This window comes from Myripristis murdjan, chromosome 11 (assembly GCF_902150065.1).
Source record: "Myripristis murdjan chromosome 11, fMyrMur1.1, whole genome shotgun sequence".
NCBI classification, from domain to species: Eukaryota; Metazoa; Chordata; class Actinopteri; order Holocentriformes; family Holocentridae; genus Myripristis; species Myripristis murdjan.
Window position 1 is genome coordinate 30,845,423 of NC_043990.1, and position 22,881 is coordinate 30,868,303.

The 22,881-nt window shown below is 42.2% G+C and overlaps 1 protein-coding gene across 4 annotated transcripts in view; it reads right to left on the reverse strand.

The window, feature by feature from the left end:
* Positions 1–22,881, reverse strand: part of epb41a (erythrocyte membrane protein band 4.1a) — a 121,148-nt gene that overhangs the window by 42,463 nt on the left and 55,804 nt on the right. For all 4 annotated transcript variants that reach the window (XM_030063849.1, XM_030063848.1, XM_030063847.1 and 1 more), the window contains exons 9-11: positions 18,580–18,732; positions 17,302–17,399; positions 17,001–17,176 (exon numbers count right to left, since the gene is read on the reverse strand). In XM_030063849.1, the coding sequence (XP_029919709.1) occupies positions 17,001–17,176; positions 17,302–17,399; positions 18,580–18,732 (427 nt within the window). The remainder of the gene's footprint in view (positions 1–17,000; positions 17,177–17,301; positions 17,400–18,579; positions 18,733–22,881) is intronic.

Below are 22,881 nucleotides of genomic sequence, written 5' to 3' on the forward strand. Positions count from 1 at the left end.
CAGCATCCTGCAGCGATATGCCATCCCATCCGGTTTGCGTTTAGTTGGACCATCATTTATTTTTCAACAGGACAATGACCCCACATGGACATGGCCCTTACACACCTCCAGGCTGTGTAAGGGCTATTTGACCAAGAAGGAGAGTGATGGAGTGCTGCGGCAGATGACCTGGCCTCCACAGTCACCGGACCTGAACCCAATCCAGATGGTTTGGGGTGAGCTGGACCGCAGAGTGAAGGCAAAGGGGCCAACAAGTGCTAAACACCTCTGGGAACTCCTTCAAGACTGTTGGAAAACCATTTCAGGTGACTACCTCTTGAAGCTCATGGAGAGAATGCCAAGAGTGTGCAAAGCAGTAATCAGAGCAAAGGGTGGCTATTTTGAAGAAACTAGAATATAAAACATGTTTTCAGTTATTTCACCTTTTTTTGTTAAGTACATAACTCCACGTGTTCATTCATAGTTTTGATTCCTTCAGTTAGAATCTACAATGTAAATAGTCATGAAAATAAAGAAAACGCATTGAATGAGAAGGTGTGTCCAAACTTTTGGCCTGTACTGTATGTGTTTTAAATGTATCAGAAAATTAAACAAATAAAATCCCAAATCAAATGAAAACTGTATTCAGAAAACAATGTCACATCATCATGACATACAGTACAAGCTGTACTCAACTCACAATTTTCAGTTGACATTTCAATATGATGAATCAACAGTTGTTTCACCACAGTGGGAATCATCATTCATTTGGAAGATTAAGTTCATTTCAGTCCATTCACCAAAATGATTTGCTCACTGATTCAGTCACAATTTCAGTCAGTGGTCCTTCATGAGTACACAATACACTACTCACAATAAGTTGGGGATATTAGGCTTTTGGCTGAAATTTCAGGATGAACCTAAAATGCATTATAACCTTTACAGGTGAACTTAATGTGACCTTCTGTAAACTTTTGAATGCACATGTCCAACTGTTCAATCTTTCAGTACTTTTTGCACAAGTTGCTGTTCTCTAGCAAGGAGTTTAACGGCAAAATTCACATCAGGTGTTTGATCCATGAATCAACCAATAAATTTCCTGGTTCAATTAGAATTGGCATTTAAACAGTCCTCCTCATCATGCTGTTCACATCTTGACATCATGAGACCAAGATGACACGTCAGTACAGAACTGCCCTACACTTTGTGAATGTTGGATGACCACAGGATTGCATCCCTGCTTTTTGCAGATGATGTGGTCCTGCTGGCCTCATCAGGCTGTGACCTTCACCATGCACTGGGGTGGTTTACAGGCGTGTGCAAAGCAGTCAGGATCAGGATCAGCACCTCTAAGTCCAAGGCTATGGTTCTCTGTGGGAAAAAGGTGGTAAGCCCTCTACAAGCTGGGAGTGAGTTACTGCCTCAAGTGGAGGAGTTCACGTACTATACAGTATGTTTGTCTCTGTCCATGCATATGTCTGAGTCTACACCTGTGTCATTGAGTGGAGCAATGGAAAGATACGTGTACAACCGTCAGTTTTTTTGAACATCAAAAACAAAGAGGTTTTCTGGGATAAGCAGTGGCTGAGTGTGCTGAGCAAGTTGGGATTACTACGCGGCATGGGGCCACAGACCGGGACTCTGCTTGAGGCAGAACCAGCCAGGAGATCATGTAGGCAGTGTGGTAGGACACGGAAGCCGGGCAAGCGCAGAGGAGTGCATGCTAGGCTAACCACCAACCCACACAAACCGGCAGTTCCTACAATTATCCTGGTGAATGTCTGATCCCAACAAACTGGACCATATTAGCCTCTGGTTAGCTTCCCAGCACAGTGTGAGGGAGTGCTGTGCCATGGTTTTTACCGAAATCTGGTTGAACCCCAACACTGCAGCTCAGCTGGATGGGATAACTGCCCACAGAGCGGACAGAACTGCAGCATCTGGTAAGCTGAGAGGAGGGGGGCTAGCTGTTTTCACGAACAACTTGTGGTGTCAGGACGCTAAAGTAGTTTCTGCTTACTGCTCACCACACATCGAGTACATGACAGTCAAGTGCCGGCCATTCTACCTGGCGTGTGAGCTGTCAGCGGTCATCATTGTTGCAGTTTATGTGCCACCGAGTGCCGACGTGAAGGAGGCTATGAGTGAACTCTACCACAACATAAGCTTGCAGCAGACAGCTAACCCCGATGCCTTCATTGTGGCTGCTGGTGATTTCAACAAAGCAAGTCTCAGGTCAGTGTTACCAAAATTCTACCAGCATGTTAATTGTGCAACCATGGGCAATAACATACTGGATCATGTTTACACAAACATCAAGAACTCCTCTGCCATATTGGCAACTCTGACCACCTAGCTATCATACTTACTCCTACATATAGGCCAAGGGTGAAACAAAACAAACCAGCACTCTGTGAAATCAGACTGTGGCCACAGGAGGCTATTCCAGCACTGCACGATTGCTTTGAGGACACACAGTGGGATATCTTCAGGGAAGCAGCGACCAAGGAGGGTAACACTGACCTTCGTGAATACACTGAGTCTGTCTCTGGCTACATTAACAAATGTATCGATGATGTGAATGCTGTAAAAGTCATCAGGAAGCGTGCTAACCAGAAACCCTGGCTGCCTGGGGAGGTCCATTCTCTGCTAATGGCCGGCAATGCTGCTTACATCTGGAGATGAAGCAGCATATAGTCTAGCGAGGAAAAACCTGTCTCAGGGAATCAAGGAGGCGAAGAGGCTCTATGGGCAAAAGCTCAATAGTCACTTCACAAACAACAGAGACTCACAGCGGTTGTGGCAGGGATTTAACATAATCACTGACAACAAGTTCACATAGGGCCAATCCCAATTCACCCCTTAACCCTACCACTTGCCCCTACCCCTCCGCTTTGCGCGTTCACGCATAGGGGTAGGGATGTCCCAATTCTTGTTGAGGCGGAGGGGGAGGGTGGAGTGCTAGGGCTATATAGCCCTCCAAACGGAGTTTTTTCAGAGGCACACTCCAAAGCAAGTGTGACGAGAAATCTCCCACACTTCTCACACAATTAACACAAAAATCAATAAAGTCAGCGATTGTTTGTTTGACATTACACTACTACACCAGCTGGCTAGCATATTGTGTGGCTAACGTTGGGCTAACTACAACAAAACTTGTTTACGGTCTATCATTCATACCTCAAGCTGATTCACCGGCGCTCCCAGGCGTCAAATTAAACAATAAGCCCTGAGAAGCCGTGGGTTACAGTGATTTTACAACGGCTGAGGGGTGTTCTTATCGGCGGCACGAAGCGCAGCAGAGACATCTCCTTACATTCGTCTGATTCGCTATTGACAACCGCAAAAAGATGCCAATAGCCCACGCAAGAGAGACAACTTGACCTTCACCACCAAAACCATGGCCATTGTTAAAAAGGCCCACCAGCAACTGCACCCCCTTCGGCATCTGAAAAAGGCTGGCCTCCCCATTACTTTTTCACATAGGGCCAGGTAGGTTTTGATAGCCTTTTTCCCTTAATAAATGAAATCATCATTTAAAAACTGTATTTTATATTTACTTGGGTTATCTTTGTCTAATATCAAAATTTGTTTGATGATCTGAAACATTTAAGTGACAAATATGAAAAAAAAAAAAAGAAATCAGGAAGGGGGCAAATACTTCACAGCACTGTACACCCCCCACAAACATACATGCGTACACAATGACTAAAATACTGCTGCTACAGGTATAATTGCACTCTTTAATACCATTTAAATATGTGCAGCTAAGTGATTCTTAACTGCACTCTGATAGCACTTTAAACACACTGTGCTGCTGATGGACCAAAACATTTCTGTGCACCTTAACAGTGTGCTTTAAGCTCCTGTTCCAGTTTTTATGTTTACAATTTTTTAGGTTTTGATGTGTTTTTAGCACTACTTTTATTTTTTATTTATTTATTTATTTTTTTAATGTCTTCGATGTGTCTTTGTGGGCTGGGGAGAGCGATATTTCATTTTTTATGTAAGCAAGGGCATAAGAAGTTACAAATAAAGAAATCTTGAATCTTGAATCTTGGGGTCTTGTTCACAAGTAAGAGAATGCAGCAGGAGATCGACAGGTGGATCAGGGCAATGGCAGATGTTATGCAGTCGCTCTACCAGACCACTGTGAAGAAGGAGCTAAGCCAGAAAGCAAGATTCATGATTTAGCAATCTTTGTCCAAACCCTCACCTATGGTCACAAGCTTTGTGTAGTGACTGAATCTCAAGAATGAGATTGTGGATACAAGTGACGGAAATTAGTTTCCTCAACACAGGGTTCCAGGTTCCAGATAAGTGACCAAAAATGAAGCTGAAGACACAGGGTGGATTGATGGTAGGTTTACTACATCCTTTCAAATTTGAATGCATCAGGAACACAGGATGCTGTTCAACATCACTGCTATTTCTATGATTTGGTTATGAATCAGTACATTATGGCAGTGTGTTTTTAAAGTGCGGTCTTCAGCAAAATGAGAAAGAGTTACTGTAATTTAATAAAATGAGACAGTTAATATGGTTTAATTGTTAGGATTGCTAGTTAATGTAATATAATTGTTAGGATGCAAAAATGTATGAGGAATCATTTACAACATTTACTTCTTTACAGTTTAATCATTGTCAGTGTTCAAGTATAATATCAAAACAATTCAGCCCTTTGGAAACCTGAGAAATCAATTGATTGATGACAAAAAAAAAAAAAAAAAAAAAAAAAAAAAAAAAAAAAAAAAAACAGGAAAAAGCACAAAAAACAAGAAAATTAGCAAAGAGAACCTTCAAAATTAGCAAAAAGATTTATTTTAATTTACAAAAAACTATTTTAAATAGATTAGTTAAAAATACAAAAAGATTGTTTAAAAAACTGAAAATGAGTCAAAAACCCTTCAAAATTATCACCAAATAAACATTTTTTAAATACTACAAAACAACTCTAATTATAATGATTAAACTGATATATTTTAAGGTCTCAGTGATGCTGTACCAGATTTCTTGTGTTTAAGTGTTTATGAACGGTATCTGAACAAAGCCTGAGATGCCTTTCACAAGCATTTAATACAGAACATGTATTATGGGGCAAAGTCACTTGAAACAGAGGTCTGTGGCTCACTGGGAGTAAACTTGGAGAAAAGGTTTGAAAACCCCCTGTGATATGGTTAAGCAACCGCAACAAAGGATTCTACTAATTTTTCAGTGAGCCAGCATGCACAACAGCAGGGTCCTGCCTCTTTTTAATGGAACAGAACCGTAATTATTGTATTAGAGCATGTATTGTACATAATGAAAGCATGTGTCAGCCATCATCACCATTTTGGAACTTCCTCAACAGCACACCACAGTGTCACTGATTTAAAAAACATTTCCTCCATAGCTTATAGCTGAAGTGGAGCTTTGGCTTTAGCAAAACCAAGTCCATAGCTAACCTGTAGTAAGTTTTGGGACTGAGACCAGACACTTAGAGTTGAAAGTTAAGTAAGAATAAGAACAGTGTAAGGGGCAGATGGATTATTAACTGCGAGGGGAGGAGGAGTCGATCAACCATACAATCCACTGCCTGCCCAGCCTGTTGTCAACACAACTGAAAAACAGATGCTTTCAAGATAACAGTTACATAACCCTCTGTCCCAGATGACAAGCTGTGAAGGACATAACAGTAAGAAGAGTGGGGATAGGGTGAGAAAAGAGAGAACAGCTTGAAAACAGAGAGAACAGAGACTGACAGAATAAGAACAGAATGAGAAAGAGACAGAAAAGGCAGAACAGAACAAAAACAGAATACTAAAATATTGTTTGAAGGACGGCTACTTAGTTCTTCTAACTCTAGCTGGGTTGCTGGGTTCTTCTTCATTTTCCAACTTTAATGTATTTGTTCAAAAAGATTAAACCTAATCCCAGATTCCATTCCATTCCCCAAATGAAATTTGCTATGAATTGAAGTTTTAGATTAATCAAATTTAAATCTTCCAAATACATTTTCTCAGATCTACTTTACTAAATTATAACAGAGCATCTTGTACAATATCTGAATAAACAGATAAAAAGGCTCAGCCATATCATCGTTCAGGATGGTTGTGCCAGTCAACGCTACAGGGGGACAGCCAGGCCAGTCTGCTTATGCTACCTGTGAAGCCATCTGCTATGTCTGGCCCAGACACCAACAAGATGCTGCAGCGGGCCCAGGAGGCCAACCAGTGTGCTGAGGAGATGTTAGGGGTTCTGAAGCCAAACCAGGAGTGGCATGGGTTGACAGCCACACAGACTCAGACTAAACCACCTCAGCCTGGGATGAGGGTGACCTCAGAGTCTAGAGGCACAGTTTTTTTCATTCATATCATTGCAGACCCCAAGAGTCATTACATAGTTGTTACTGGTCTTATTATTAGGATACTTGTGATACTAGCAAATTTAACTGGGATAATATATGTAGTTTACTGAAATTCTCATCATTTAACATTACTTGGAGATCTTAACCACTGCCAGCATCGGGTATTGGATTGCTGTTCAGCCACTGTTTCCAAACTATTCAAATCTGTCCGAGTAATTAACACCTTTTTCTTAAAAGACTACACCATATTTGTGTGAACCACTTGTATAATTTGTGACTCATCAATAGAATTTTTTCTCATTAAGGTTAACTCTAGCACAAATGTCTTGTTCAGTGCCCTTTAGGAGTCACTTACAGTGCATTCAGAAAGTATTCAGACCCACTTCACTTTTTTCACCTTTGTTATGTTGCAGCTTGATGCTACAATCCTTTAAATTCATTTTTTCTCTCAATCTTTCTCTCAGAATCTCATAATGACAAAGTGAAAACAGAATTTTAGATTTTTTTGTAAATTTACTGAAAAGAAAAAAATGAAATATCACATTGACATAAGTATTCAGACCCTTTACTCAGTTCTTAGTTGAAGTTGGCAGCAGTTACAGCCTTGAGTCTTTTTGAGTATGATGCAACAAGCTTTGCACACCTGGATTGGGGGATTTTCTGCCATTTTCCTTTGCAAATCCTCTCAAGCTCAGTCGCTGGCTCAGTGGTTGGATAGGGACCGTTGGTGGACAGCCATTTTCAGGTCTCTTCAGAGGTATTGGATAGGGTTGAAGTCAAGGCTCTGGCTAGGCCACTCTAGGGCATTCACAGAGTTGTCCCTAAGCCACTCCTGTGTTGTCTTGGCTGTGTGCTTAAGGTCATTGTGATGTTGGAAGGTGAACCTTTGGCCCAGTCTGAGGTCTTGAGTGCTGTGGAACAGGTTTTCATTGAGGATATCTCTGTACTTTGCTCCATTCAGCTTTCCCTCAACCTTGACCAGTCTCCCAGTCCCTCATCTCATCTCTCATCCTCAACCACTTATCCAAAGTCGGGTCGCGGAGGAAGCAGTTTCAGCAGGGGACCACAAACTTCCCTTTCCCTAGCAACATCAACCAGCCTTGACTGGGGGATACTGAGGCGCTCCCAGGCCAGTGTGGAGATATAGGGCTCTATCTTGCGCCAGAGTCCCTAAACCTGTTATTTGGGGATTTAGCATTGCGTAAGAGGCGGTCCCCCGCAAAAGTTGCTATCTTGCGCACCTGCCTTTAAAAGCAGGATGCGCCATCCTAAATCCGCAAACCGAAACCTGTGATGGAGAGAGGAAGGTCGCGATTTAGTACTATCTCTGTCATTTTCTCAGCGGTTCAACTGAGGCTAAAGCAAGGTGGCTTTTTATTCGGGAGGTGGAGCCGCATGTGCACGTCTACATGTGCCCAAGTGGACATGCATTGAAGGCACCAGGGCGCGCTCTTGTAACAGCCCAAATGGCTGTTACACTTTCCCTAAAGTGTGTGCTCAAAATAGCAATTGTAGGGAAAGCGCATAAACACGCGCAAGGACACACCTCCAGGTGCAAATAATGGAGTCGGCATAATGTATAACAGGTAGCGTGGGCGCAAGATACCATTTAGGGATAGTGGAAGCTGCTAAATGCACAATTCACGGGTAGCGGGCAGTGGCAACGGGTAGTGGGTACACAAGATAGGGCCCATAATCTCTCCACCTGGTCCTAGGCCTGCCCCGTGGCCTTCTCCCAGCTGGACATGCCAGGAAAACCTCCCTTGAGAGGCGCCCTGGTGGCATCCTTACCAGATGCCCGAACCACTTCAACTGGCTCCTTTCCACGCAAAGGTTCTACTCCGAGTCTCTCACGGATGACTGAACTTCTCACCCTATCCCTAAGGGAGAGACCAGCCACCCTCCTGAGAAAACCTATTTCGGCCACTTGTATCCGTGACCTTGTTCTTTCGGTCATGACCCATCGCTCATGACCATAGGTGAGGGCAGGAGTGAAGACTGACCGGCAAATCTCACGTTCCAATGGCCCTCACTCGTGAACATGACCCCAAGATACTTAAACTTCACTTGGGGTAAGAACTCATTCCCGACCTGCAGTGGGCATTCCACTGGTTTCCTGCTGAGAACCATGGCCTCAGATTGAGAGGTGCTGATTCTCATCCCAGCCACTTCACACTCGGCTGCGAACCGATCCAGTAAGTGCTTATGGTCACAGACCGATGATGCCATTAGGACCACATCATCTGCAAAAAGCAGCGATACGATCCTCAGCCCACCGAACCCCTCTCATCCATGACTACGCCTCGATATCCTGTCCATGAAAATCACGAACAGGATTGGTGACAAAGCGCAGCCCTGACGGAGGCCAACACCAACAGGAAACAGGACCGACTTACTGCCGAAAATCCGGACACAGCTCTCGCTTTGGGCATACAGGGATTGGATGGCCCTAAGAAGTGCCGCCCTCACCCCATACTCCTGCAGCACCTCAATGGTGTTCTGTCAGACACCCTCGTCTCCTCCACTGTATCACCTCAGGGCTGTGTCCTTTCACCCTTACTGTTTGTTTTGTACACAAACGAGTGCCGCAGCCAACATGTGGGGTGTCACATCCTGAAATTTGCAGATGACTCAGTAATCGTGTCCTTGCTGAGCAGTGATGACCCTGATCTTGGCCCCGTAGTGAAGGAATTCACAGACTGGTGTTCCTCATCCTTTATGTACATCAATGTGTCAAAGACTAAAGATTTGTTGATAGACTTTCGCAAACACCTGTCAGTCACCCCTCCTCTTGTCATTGAGGATCAAGCCGTCGAGCTGGTTCATAATTATAAATATCTGGGCACTAACATTGATGACAAGCTGTCTCTTGATTTCCATGCTGATGCTGTTTGCAAGAAGGCACATCAACGCATGTATTTTTATAGGAAACTGCGGAGTTTTAATGTTGACAGCACTTTTTTGAAAATGTTTTACTTGTTTTATTGAATCTGTTCTGACCTTTTCTTTTGTTTGCTGGTACGGCTTACTTTCCCTCAAAAACAAAAACAGATTGCAGGGCATAGTGAGAGTGTGCAGCAAAATTGCAGGCATTAACCCTAATGATCTATCTGATGTGTACAAGCTCAGAATCCAAAGTAAGGCCTGCTCACTCCTCATTGACCAGAGCCACCCCTTGGTTGGTGAGTTTGTGTTGCTCCCGTCAGGCCGCAGGTACATCCTGCCAAGATGCAGGACAAATAGAGTAAAGTATTCTTTTGTCCCTGCTGCCATAGGTCTGCTAAACAAGTGATTGATTAATTTGTTTGTTTCTATTTACTGGCGTCTTCTGTGCTATATGTTGTTGCTATTCTGTGATTGCTGCTGATTGTTTTTGTTACTGCTGTCTGCAGAGCGATTTGCCCCATGGGGACAATAAAGACTCCTTGAACCTTGAACAGAATATCCCGGGGAACCCGGTCATATGCCTTCTCCAGATCCACAAAACACATGTTGACCGGATGAGCATACTCCCAGGCCCCTTCCAAGATACCTGTGAGAGAAAAGAGCTGGTCTGTTGTTCCAAGACCCGGACGAAAACCGCATTGCTCCTCTTCAATCTGAGGTTCGACTATCGGTCGAACCCTCCTTTCCAGCACCTTAGAGTAAACTTTCCCAGGGAGGCTGAGGAGTGTGATGCCTCTATAATTGGCACACGCCCTCTAGTCCCCTTTTTTAAACAGGGGAACCACCACCCCGGTCTGCCACTCCTTCAGCACTGCCCCAGCCTTCCACGCAATGTTGAAGAAGCGTGTCATCCACGACAGCCTCTCAACACCCAGAGCCTTCAGCATTTCCGGACAGATCTCATCAATCCCCGGGGCCTTGCCACTGGGGAGTTTTTTAACTACCTCAGTGACTTCCTCCCTAGAGACTGACACCAATCCCCCGTCATCCTCCAGCTCTGCCTCTACCGTAGAGGGCGGGTTAGTTGGATTGAGGAGTCCCTCAAAGTGCTCCTTCCACTGCCCAACAACATCCTCAGTTGAGGTCAACAGCGTCCCATCCCTGCTGTATACAGCCTGGATGGTACCCCCCTTCCCCCTCCTGAGGTGCTGGATGGTTTTCCAGAAGCATCTTGGTCCCGACTGAAAGTCCTTCTCCATATCTTCTCCGAACCTCTCCCACGTCCACTGCTTTGCCTCCCCCACAGCTGCGGCTGCTGCCCTTTTGGCCTGCCAGTACTGCCTCCGGAGTCCCCCGGGACAACATATCGTGGAAGGCCTCCTTCTTCAGTTGGACAGCTTCCCTGACCACCGGTGTCCACCACGATGTTCGAGGGTTACTGCCCCTTGAGGCACCCAAGACCTTCAGACCACAGCTCACAACTGCAGCTTCCGCAATGGAAGTTTTGAACATTGCCCACTCTGGTTCAATGTCCCCAGCCTCCACAGGGATGCGGGAAAAACCCCACCGGAGGTGGCAGTTGAAGGTTTCTCTGACCGAGGCCTCCTCCATATGTTCCCAATTCACCCTCACTATACGCCTGGGCTTACCAGGTCTGTCCAAAGGCTTCCCCTGCCATCGAACCCAACTCACCACCAGATGGTGATCAGTTGACAGCTCTGCCCCTCTCTTCACCTAAGTGTCCAGAACATATGGCCGCAGGTCAGATGATTACAAACTCGATCATTGATCTTTGGCCAAGGGTGCTCTCGTACCACATACACTTATGAGCATCCCTATGTTCGAACATGGTGTTCATTATGGACAATCCATGACTAGCACAGAAGTCCAATACCAAACCACCGCTTGGGTTCAGATCGGGGAGGCCGTTCCTCCCAATCACGCCCCTCCAGATGTCTCCATCATTGCCCACGTGTGCGTTGAAATACCCCAGTAGGACTACGGAGTCCCCTACTGGAGTGCCATGTAGAACTCCATTCAGGGTCTCCAAGAAGGCCAAATACTCTGAATTCCCAGTCCCTGCTGCTGAAAAACAGCCCCACAGCATGATGCTGCCACCACCATGCTTCACTGTTAGGATGGTATTGGGCAGGTGATGAGCAGTGCCTGCTTTCCTCCAGAAATAACGTTTGGAATTGAGGCCAAATAATTCATCTAGGTTTCATCAGACCAGGGAATCTTGTTTCTCACAGTCTGATAGTCCTTCAGTTGCTTTTTTGCACAATTCAACACAAATTTTCATGTGTTTTGCACTGAGAAGAGGCTTCCATCTAGCCACTCTGCAATAATGCCTAGATCAGTGAAGGGTAGCAGTGATGGTTGTCCCATGTCCACATAGGATCTCTGGAGCTCAGTCAGAGTGACCACCATGTTCTTGGCAACCTTTCTTACTAAGGCCCTTCTCCCATGTTTGCTCAGTTTGGCGAGGCAACCAGCTCTTGGAAGAGTTCTGCCTATGCCAAACTTCTTCCATTTGAGAATTATGGAGGCCACTGTGCATTTGGGAACCTTCAGTGCAGCAGAATTTTTTTTGTAGCCTTCCCCAGATCTGTGCTTTGCAGCAATCCTGTCTCTGAGCTCTGCCAGCAGTCCCTTTGACATCAAGGCTCTGTTTTTGCTCTGATATGCATTGTCAGCTGTGAGGCCTTCTATAGAGAGATGTGTGCCTTTCCAAATCATGTCCAAACAATTTATTTTACCACAGATGGACTCTAATCAGGTGAAGAAACATCTCAGCAACCATCAAGAGAAATGGGAGATACCTGAGCTAAATTTCAAGTGTTGTTGCAAACTGACTAAATACACTATATTGCCAAAAGTATTCGCTCGGCTGCCTTCACACACATATGAACATGAGTGACATCCCATTCTTAAACCATAGGATTTAATATGATGTGGGACCATCCTTTGCAGCTATAACAGCTTCAACTCTTCTTGGAAGGCTTTCCACAAGGTTTAGGAGTGTGTTTATGGGAATTTTTGACCATTCTTCCAGAAGTGCATTTGTGAGGTCAAACACTGATGTTGGACAAGAAGGCCTGGCTCGCAGTCTCCGCTCTAATTCATCCCAAAGGTGTTCTCTCGGGTTGAGGTCAGGACTCTGTGCAGGCCAGTCAAGTTCTTCCACACCAAACTCGCTTATCCATGTCTTTATGGACCTTGCTTTGTGCACTGGTGCGCAGTCGTGTTGGAACAGGAAGGGCCATCTCCAAACTGTTCCCACAAAGTTGGGAGCATGAAATTGTCCAAAATGTCTTTGTATGCTGAAGCATTAAGAGTTCCTTTCACTGGAACTAAGGGGCCGAGCCCAACGTCCGAAAAACAACCCCACACCATAATCCCCCCTCCACCAAACTTTACACTTGGCACAATGCAGTCAGACAAGTACCGTTCTCTTGGCAACCACCAAACCCAGACTCGTCCATCAGATTGCCAGACGGAGAAGCGTGACTCGTCACTGCAGAGAACATGTGTCCACTGCTCTAGAGGCCAGTGGTGGCGTGCTTTACACCGCTGCATCCTTTGCTTTGCATTGTGCTTGGTGATGTAAGGCTTGGATGCAGCTGCTCGGCCATGGAAACCCATTCCATGAAGCTCTCTACGCACTGCTCTTGAGCTAATCTGAAGATCACATGAAGTTTAAAGGTCTCAAGCTATTGACTCTGCAGAAAGTTGGCGTCCTCTGCGCACTATGCGTCTCAGCATCTGCTGACCCCGCTCTGTGATTTTATGTGGCCTACCACTCCGTGGCTGAGTTGCTGTCGTTCCCAATCGCTTCTACTTTGTTATAGTACCACTAACAGTTGATTGTGGAATATTTAGTAGCGAGGAAGTTTCACAACTGGACTTACTGCACAGGTGGCATCCTATTACATTACTATTACAGCACCATGCTGGAATTCACTGAGCTCCTGAGAGCGACCGATTCTTTCACAAATGTTTGTAGAAGTAGTCTGCATGCCTAGGTGCTTGATTTTATACACCTGTGGTCATGGAAGTGATTGGAACACCTGAATTCAATGATTTGGATAGATGAGTGAATACTTTTGGCAATATAGTGTACTTATGGAAATGTGATATTTCAGTTTTTCCTTTTTAATAAATTTGTAAAAATTTCTAAAATTCTGTTTTCACTTTGTCATTATAGGGTACTTAGTGTACATTAATGAGAGAAAAAATGAATTTAAATGACTGTAGCATCAGGCTACAATATAAACAAAAGTGAAAAAAATGAAGGGAGTCTGAATACTTTCTGAATGCACTGTAAGTCATACTTGAGAGGTCAAATAATTTCATGCACTGTACATCTTACAACAAAAAGCAAGTTAACGAGAGAATGTCAGACATAACAGACTACATTTCACAATTAGCAGGTCATAAAATACATAAACTCTCCCTCACCTGACCTACTGAAGGAATTACTGGGAAAAATGAAGTTGACGCTTTATCATCTTTCTTCTTCTTTATCTGCTTTTCTTATCCTTTATCACTTTCTCTTCTGAGAATGGTAGAGATTTATTAATCAACATAGCTACACCCCTTTTTTTGATTTGATTTACCCACACCTTGTTCACTTTTTTATATTCACCCTCCACCTCTTGATAGGATGATTTAAACCATGGACATTTATAGGACACAAGATTTAACCCATTCATATTAGTTTAAGTTGAGAGCCAACATCTCTGAGATCACATAGTAAAATAGTAAACGCGTCCTGCAATCTTTAAACAGATTTTCATTTGGTATGGCAATTTAGATTTTAAAGTCATGGCTCTTACACCATGTGGCACTGAAATACTGTAGAACATCCATAATCACAGAAGTAAAAAATAAAAGCAAAATTTGTCACTAGTGCCAAAATACCTAAGACGTCATAGAAAATAAATTCTTATTTGGTCTTTTTGCAATCAAGGTCAATGTGACAATGCACATGAAGCATGTAGGCACTGTCCACAACAGCAGTAATTAAATTTCAACCTCTTTCAGTGTAATATTTTAACAACAACCCTATATATTATATGGACAAAAGTACTGGACCACATACACAACACCTACACACCTACAGGAGCTTTCATGACATCCAATTCTAAATGCATAGGCATTAATATGGAGTTGGTCCACCCTTTGCAGCTGTAAGTATGTCTGTGGGAATTTTTGCCCATTCATCCAGAAGAGCATTTGTGAGCTCAGAAACTGATGTTGGACGAGAGGGCTTTGCTCACAATCTGCATTCTAGTTCATCCCACAGGTGTTAGATAGGGCTGAGGTCAGGGCTCTGTGAGGGCCAGTCAACTTCTTCCACACCAAATTTAACCAACCATGCCTTTATGGACCTTTCTTTGTGCACTGGGCCACAGTCATGCTGGGACAGAAAGGGACCTTCCCCAAACTGTTCCCACAAAGTTGGAAGCATAGAATTGTCCAAAATGTCTTGGTTAACTGAAGCATTAAGATTTCTCCTCACTTTAACTAAAGGGCTTAGGCCAATCCCAGAAAAACAAGCCCACAACATTATCCCTCCTCTACCAAACTTTACAGTTGACACAATGCAGTTAGGCAGATAACATTCTCCTGGCATTCACCAAACCAAGGCTCATCCATCAGACTGCCAGATAGAGAGGCATGATTTGTCACTCCACAGGACACATTTTCACTGCTCCAGAGTCTAGCAGTAGCATGCTTTATACCATTCCATCTGAGGCTTGACATTGTGCTTGGTAATGTAAGGCTTGAATACAGCTGCTCAGCCATGGAAACCCATGCCATGAAGCTCCACGCACACATTTTTGTGCTGATGTTAATGCCAGATGAGGTTTGGGACTCTGCTCTGCTGTTATTGAGTCAGCAGCGTTAGCCATTGTTACAAACTATGCGCCTCAGCACTCTGCAACCCCACTTTGTAACTTTACATGGTCTGACACTTCATGGCTGAGTTCCTGTGATTCCACTTTGCAATAATGCCACTTACAGCTGATGGTGGAACATCTAGGAGGGAAGAAATTTCACGTACTGTCTTGTTGGAATGGTGGTATCCCATTACATTACTATTTCAGTATCATGCTCAGATTCAGCAAGCTCTTTAGAACAAGCTATTCTTTCACAAATGTTTATAAAGGCACCCTGCATGGCTAGGTGCTTGATTGTGGCAATGGGATTGAATGAAACAACTGAATTCAATGATTAAGAGGTGTGGCCCAATACTTTTGTCCATATAGTTTATCTTTGGTGATAAGGGGTCATTACTGTGATGCTTGCTTTAGCAATCTGCAATCAGACAGTGTGTCCAGTGCTGTGATGCTTCTCCTTGAATTTTCTGTTTGAATTTCTGTAGGTGGCACTCTTTGTTCAAATTTTAGAGCCTCTTATCGCTGTTTACAGTCTCAAGGGGTGTTAGAGACCCACAAGTATAAAACAAACAGACAAAACAGCACACCCCATGACTTAAATGTCATAGAGGGCAAGAAAAAAAAACCCTTTGCCTGTTCAGCCATGTTGGCTATTCCTGGTCATGCAGACTACCAAGCTCTTCTATTCCTCTAAACAAATTACTAAGCTTGAAATTCATAACTTACTGTGAGCCACAGGATTTTTCCTTGGAAAAATCTACCAGACAGCAAAAGTCGCAACCATTTCCTTGGTCTCTTTAGTTAAAATCAACAAAAATATTTGATTCTGGAACTAATGCCACAGTTAAAAGCTGCTGCAACTGCAACAACAACGACAACAACAACAACAATAATAATAATAATTATTATTATTATTATTATAAACATGTCATGTTACTATGGTTTTACTGAAGGACAGGTAAGACCTATGTGTATCACTCTGTGCAGATGATATCATACTGTAAGTAAGATATCAAATCAAGAGGGAACTATACCTTGGGTTGTCTCCCTTGCTGCCTTTCGTGGTAGCTCAGAGAATAATTCCTCTGCTTGACTTTATTCTTTTCACAAATGTATCTCAATGTCACTCAAGTTTAAGAATAATAATAGAATCAGAATAGTAAATAATGGAATAACTTATTTACAATACCCGAGGAACTAGGTGGTATGACTTTACCATATTATATTTCAGCTGATGTAATCTTGAAGCAAATTCTTGTGCCCGCTCCTCACTGTCAGCATTAGTCCACACATCTTTGGCCTAAGATGGCATTCCCCATTCACCAAAAACAGTTTGGTGAAAACAACACTTAGAATATGGAAGCAGGTGCGGCGCCATTATAGATGGCATGGGCTCTCATTTCAATCACCAATCCATGCAAATCATATGTTGTGAGATAGACTCACAGACATAGATCCAGCATATAATCATAGTAAATCCTATATCTACATACATTCTGAAACTGCTCCAAGCTAACAAACCACTGGACCTTGCTGCTTAAGATACTTTCAGAGATCCTCAAAGTGACAAAACAGACCTGCACTTTATTAATACTCTTTTTGGAACTCTCTGATTTCTACCCTTTGAATAAGTTTTAGTGTGTCTTCTTGGCATCTTTGTACACTATTGCTCATTGTCTAATCCTACTGAAAAGGAAAGATACATTTCCCTCATCTCATGGATCAGGAAAATCTTGTATGGCATTAAAAATGCCCTTTCCTTAAAAAAAAAAAAAAAAAAAAAAAAAAACATGATTGTCAGCCAATTCTAGGTGGCCAGGGAGGACCTAATAAACACACACACACACACACACTTACAGCAGACACACTATACAGTGATATACCTCCATCCAGGCTCCGTGAATTCCTCTTGCTGGATGAGCGCTGGAAAAGAGGGGCCGGTCTGTCTATTAAAGAGCTGGCCTGGCGTGTCTGGGCCTGGGTCCGGCCACTGTAGCGAAACTTAGAGCCCAATGCCAGGAACTTCCTGGGAGTGGTGGCCACCTCAGTGGATGTCAGCCTGGATAACAAACCAGGAGCTTCAGATATTTAACCACAGCAACATGACATGGCTCTGAACTGCAACACACAACAACTGGTGTAAGTGGACAGTAACCGAGGGACTTAACAATCGTGACAGCTTACCTGAAAAAGGTATGATGTTCAACACACACTTTCCACAGCTTCTTGGATGCCTTGTAATTGGGTAGTTTGAAGCCAATTGCACTCTCATACTGTTCCAACTATTGAAAAAATATGAAGAACAGAGTTAGGATTGTCACAGCCAAACTCTATTGCCTATATGCTGGCCTTCATTTGTTAAAAATCGCATTTAATTTTTGAATGATAACATGGAGGAGGATATCATACATTTACTGCAGAATCATCTAGCCTGGTCGCACAACCCCATGAATCACACTGCAATCAGAATCAGAATCAGAAATCCTTCACTGATTCCTAAGGGGAAAATGGGTCAGTGACCCAATATTGAAATGAAGGCACTCGGGTGTGAAGTCCAGAGTCTAGCTATGGAAGACGTTACACACCGACGTTAGGTTGGCAGAGGAGGAATGTAAACAGCTACCACAACAGCATGTCAAATTTCTCTGGGTAAATGACATGGCCGGAGCCCCACAGCTAAAGGTTCAGTGTCCAGGCAGCAAATACATTCCTCAATCATAATGTGACCAGGATTGCACCATTTGTTATTAACTAATACAACAAATCCCCACCTTTCCACTTACTGCTCTTTATGTAATCCTGTTGGCCTGGACTGTCCAAAAGCCATCAGTGGATCTGGCCATGTCTATCAGTGACTATTTACTGAAGTCAGGGCCTATCCCACCTGACCATAAGTTAGCGTTAAACCAATCATAATCATAATCATAACCAAGACACAATCAAAGTGATTGTGTCATCAAGCATCAGAAACTTTGTCAACTGGCATAGATAGGCATCTCACACAGATTCCACTCAAATCCTCACCTGGGGGTGAGAGCAGAAAAATGCTGTCCACTTACTGCATTGTCCACTTTTTGGCAGCAGGTGGCCAAAGTTAAAAAAAAAAAAAAAAAAAAAAAAAAAAACGTCTTGAAATTGAGAATAACTGTGAGATCCTGAAGGTGTCACAGTTTTGGAACACTGAGTTATGATTATTTTGGATTATTCAACTTTTTATAGTATTATAGTATAGTAGTATAGTAGTATAGTAGTAAGGTTTGTTTTTTTTCTTTTTGTAATTTTTTTGGTCTTTGCGGTGATTTGATTTCCTTCTATGGTTGCTATGCAGTTTGCCAAGAGACTGCAGTTTGCAAACTGTCTTTGCTCTATCAAGTATCTTGCTCAAAGACTACCTCTACGATCACAAAATTTACATATGAATCATGTTTGTGAATCTGTTTGTTCACAAGAACCACTATGTACCTCTGATGGCCTTATTTTGATGAAAAAGCTGCTGCGTTTGTATGAAACTTTTAGGACCTTGGGCCATGGGAAACGATTGATCCTCAGTTTGTCCTTGTAAACCATCAGACCACTGGAGCAAACCCCCAGCATGATGTCCACCCCATCAAGATCCTGACAGACAGACAAAGACAGAGAAAACAAGAAGAGAGACAGACATAGATTTATTTAGGCTCATAATCATGGCATCTGCAGATTTCAGAAAGCCAAAGACTCTAAAACCTTTTTAATGCTACCTGGAATTGAAATTGAAAAGACTAAAAAAAAAAAAAAAGACAACTACAACTACAACTATAAATGGACAAAACAGGAAAATGACAAAAGGAAAACGTTATGGGATGTCTGTGTTTAGTGTATTTAGTGAAGCAGAAAGCTCATACTCTGCCTGCCTTTGATGCTACAAGTTTTACAGATTTTGAGAATCTATATCATTGCTGTGCTCTTGCACAACAGCCCAGAGAATGTCTTGTAGTGTTACAGTTATGTTTCTCCTTTTTTCTTCATTCTCCAACACAGAATGCTACTTGTCTTTGGTCAGTGTGAAGTTAATCCTGATTAAGGCTCCAGTTTGCCAGACATCATTTGAATGTACCTGGATTAGTGAGCGCAGGGCATCATTTGTTCAGTTTTCTTTGGCTTTGCATCTTTTTTTAAATTTTATTTTATTGCAAGTTTTCACATCATCAATTATTGCTTTCATCAATTATGTCATTCATCCTGCTATATTTATACATTTTTACAGTGCACCTTCAAGACAAAACAAAAATGCAAAAAACAACAGTACAGAAAAGAAAAGAAACAATAACAATACCCAGGTTGGGGGGTTTCAGTTGTAATCTTGCAGTACTCATGACTTTACAGTTTTACTGTTTTACTAATCCACTCCTTCTATTTCCATGACCCATTTACTCCAGTTTCTTTTGAATTCCTCCTCTCTATTTCTCAATTTATAAGTTATTCTTTCCATTTCCTTGATCTCTTCAATTGTTTTTTCCCAAGACTTAACAGATGGTGGTTTCACATTTAGCCAGTTTCACGTAATTTGTTTTAATGCTGCTATACATATTATTGAATACAGATATTTATCTCCTTCCTTCTTAATCTCTCCTGGGATGATGCCTAATAGGATATTTTACGGTTGTAATAATTTCTTTAAATTATATATGCTTGTGATTCTCCTCTGAATTACACCTCAAAATTCTTTCAACACTGGACAGAAATAAAAAAAATATATATATGTGCATGATTGGCTTCCTGTTCATTAAATTTCCTCCAAGATTCAGCACTACCTAAAACACTGTATTTGGATTTGAGTTTTGGTGTTACAAAGAATCTCATATTTATCTTGCACGCAATTCTTTCCAGTATTTGGACTGTGTTGTTTTAAAGATTATTTTATATGATTCTGTCCATTCCTCTTCTGAAATTGTTATAGCCAGTTCTGTTTCCCATCTTTCTTTTGTGTTATCCATGTTCCTGTATTTCCTGTAGGATTTTATATAATTTTGAGATTTTACTTTTGTCACTATTTGTGTTTTTGTTTATAAATTCAAATAATTCATGTATTCTCTCATCCTGATTATCTCCCTGCCATTTTATGAGGTAGTTCCTGATTTGTAAATATTTAAAGAAATTATTATTATCTAACTTAAATTTAGTTGCTAATGTTTCAAATGAGTCTATCCTACCATCTGTGCATATATTTGTAACCCTTTGCCTGCCCATTGTTCTAGTAGTTTATCTATTTTATTAGGTAAAAAGTTTGGGTCATTCGCCATCTCTCTCAAATATATGCATTCTCTGGGCTCTAGTTTCGCAGACCTGGTGAGGCGGGGGCGTAGTGCAGATGCGCTTCGCCAACTGGGTGTGGCCAGGCAGATTTTCCAAGTTTGGCACGCCATGCTCGGTGGCACAAGTACTCCACCGTCCCTCCTACCGGCGCAAGGGAGGAGAGAAGGCGTGGAGTGGGTTTGACACAGCCGATTCACATTTAACCAATCAAATGAGCCCCTGTCCTCGCCTTTAAAATGCGCTGCGTGAAGGCGTAATGAAAGTTTACACAGCTGACATGGAGGTCTACTGCCGCAGGCGGAGCGGAGCCCAGGAGACCGGCGCGGAGCGGAGACCGGCGAGCAGTGCGGACATGTCACCAAAACCTCACAGGCAGGCTTCCAGAATGTCAGGCACATGAACAATGCAATAAATACCGACAAAAAACACTATTCAATGCTACGATCACAATCAGCACATACATGTGCTGATATCATATCAACTGTCCCGTCACAGCTGATGTCAGATCAAAGGAGATTGGCACTGTTTGTGCTGATTGTGAGGTTTTGGTGATGTGTGCCAGCCAGCCAAACTTCCACTGCGCCGGCTCCGCTCCGCCTTGCGCGGAAAGTAGACGTGGTTTCAGATGGCGAGCTTTTGGCGCACCTCGGCGAAGCCTTTTGGCACAAAACTGTCACTGCGCCAAGTTGAATCTGTTGACACCTCCCCCCGCTGCGCCGCCACTCCCATCTCGGTGCAAGTCCGTCTGCGAAACTTGGACACTGTCCGCCTCTCCCGTTTCGCCGGTCGAAACTAGCTCTGCGCGGGGTTCGCCTCACTGCGCCACCCCGCGCTGCGCCGGGAAACTAGAGCCCTCTGTCTAGTTTATACATTGATCGAATGTGTCTCCAATTTATTAGTGTGTTTTCAACACATCTATTACTTCTGTTATATTTTTGCATTTCTTTTAACCCTAAGTAGGGTATTGTTCCAATTGATATTGATGTTGATTGTTTTTCTATTAATTTCCATTTATCTGTTACTCCATTATTCATCCATTTTATTATTGTGTCTATTTGAGTTGCGTGAAAGTAAAGTAAAGCCTACCCTTCTTTTTCACTTGAGTAAGGAGACTAAGTTTTTTCCTTTTTCTTTTGTAATTCTAAATAAAATTTGAGAGCACTGTAATCTTTTAAAACTACTGTGTGGGATGGGTATTCGTAAAGTTTGAAAAAAGAACAAAATTGTGGGAGGACCATCATTTTCACCATTTCTACTCTATTAAATATTGATTCTGGTATGGTTTTTCACCTGTTGAGGTCTTGTTTCAATTTATTTTCCAAAACTTGATAATTATGTATATATAGCGTGTTAATGTCTACAGTCAGATGAATTCCCAGATATTTAATTTTCTTTATGTTTTTTTTTTTTTATAAGTTCTTTGAGTTGTACTGTTTTATCTCTGTGATATCTGTTTTCCAACTGTTAATACTTAACATTTATTTTCATTTAGTTTATAGCCTGCATATTTGCTATAATCTGAGATTGTTTCCATTAGGTTTGGTAGAGACTGATCCAGGGATGTTAGATAAATGATTACATCATCTGCATATAGTGCCAATTTATGTTGTTCTTTTATACCTATGCCTTTAAGTTGTCATTTTTCCTTATACTTTCTGCGAGTGCTTCTATACAAAGTGCAAATATAATGAGTGAGAAAGGGTCTCCTTGTTGTGTCCCTTTACAAATTAAAAATTTTCTTGACAGTGTGCCCTTGACCTTTACTCTGGATATTGGATTTTTGTACATTCCTTCAAGCCACAAGCTAAATTTTTCATGAAAACCAAAACTATTTAAAATCTGAAACATAATTGGCCACAACACCCGGTCAAAGGCTTTTTCTGCGTCTAATGTCAAAAGTAACATATTTATATCATTTTTCTGTGCATAATCAAGTCCTTCTAATGTTGTCTGACAACAGTCTACCTGCTATGAAACCACACTGATCACTGTCTATTTTATCAGGGATGATGTCCTTTAGTCTATTGGCTATAATTAGTTATAAGAAGTTATTATTTTATGATCAGTGTTCAATAGTGATATTGGTCTATATGAAGAGCATTCTGTGGCATCTTTACCTTCTTTATGGATCACAGTTATTATAGATGAGTTCCAAGTAGTTGCTCATGTTCCAGAGTTTAAAGCAAAATTATAGGCCCATTGGAGTAGCAGTGTTAACTGTTTTTTGAATACTTTGTAAAATTCATTGGTGTATCCATCATCTCCTGGTGTTTTCCCTATTTTTAATTGCTTTATCTGTTGTAATACCTCATTTTCTGTAATTTCTTTAATCAACCCTTCATTTTTCTTCCGTTACCTGTTGTTGATTAAGTTTCTGTAAAAATGTTTTCATTTTTTCACAAGTCTATATCGCTTGCATCATCTTTGTAGAGCTTTTCATAATATTTTGCAAATTCTTCAGCTATTTTGTCC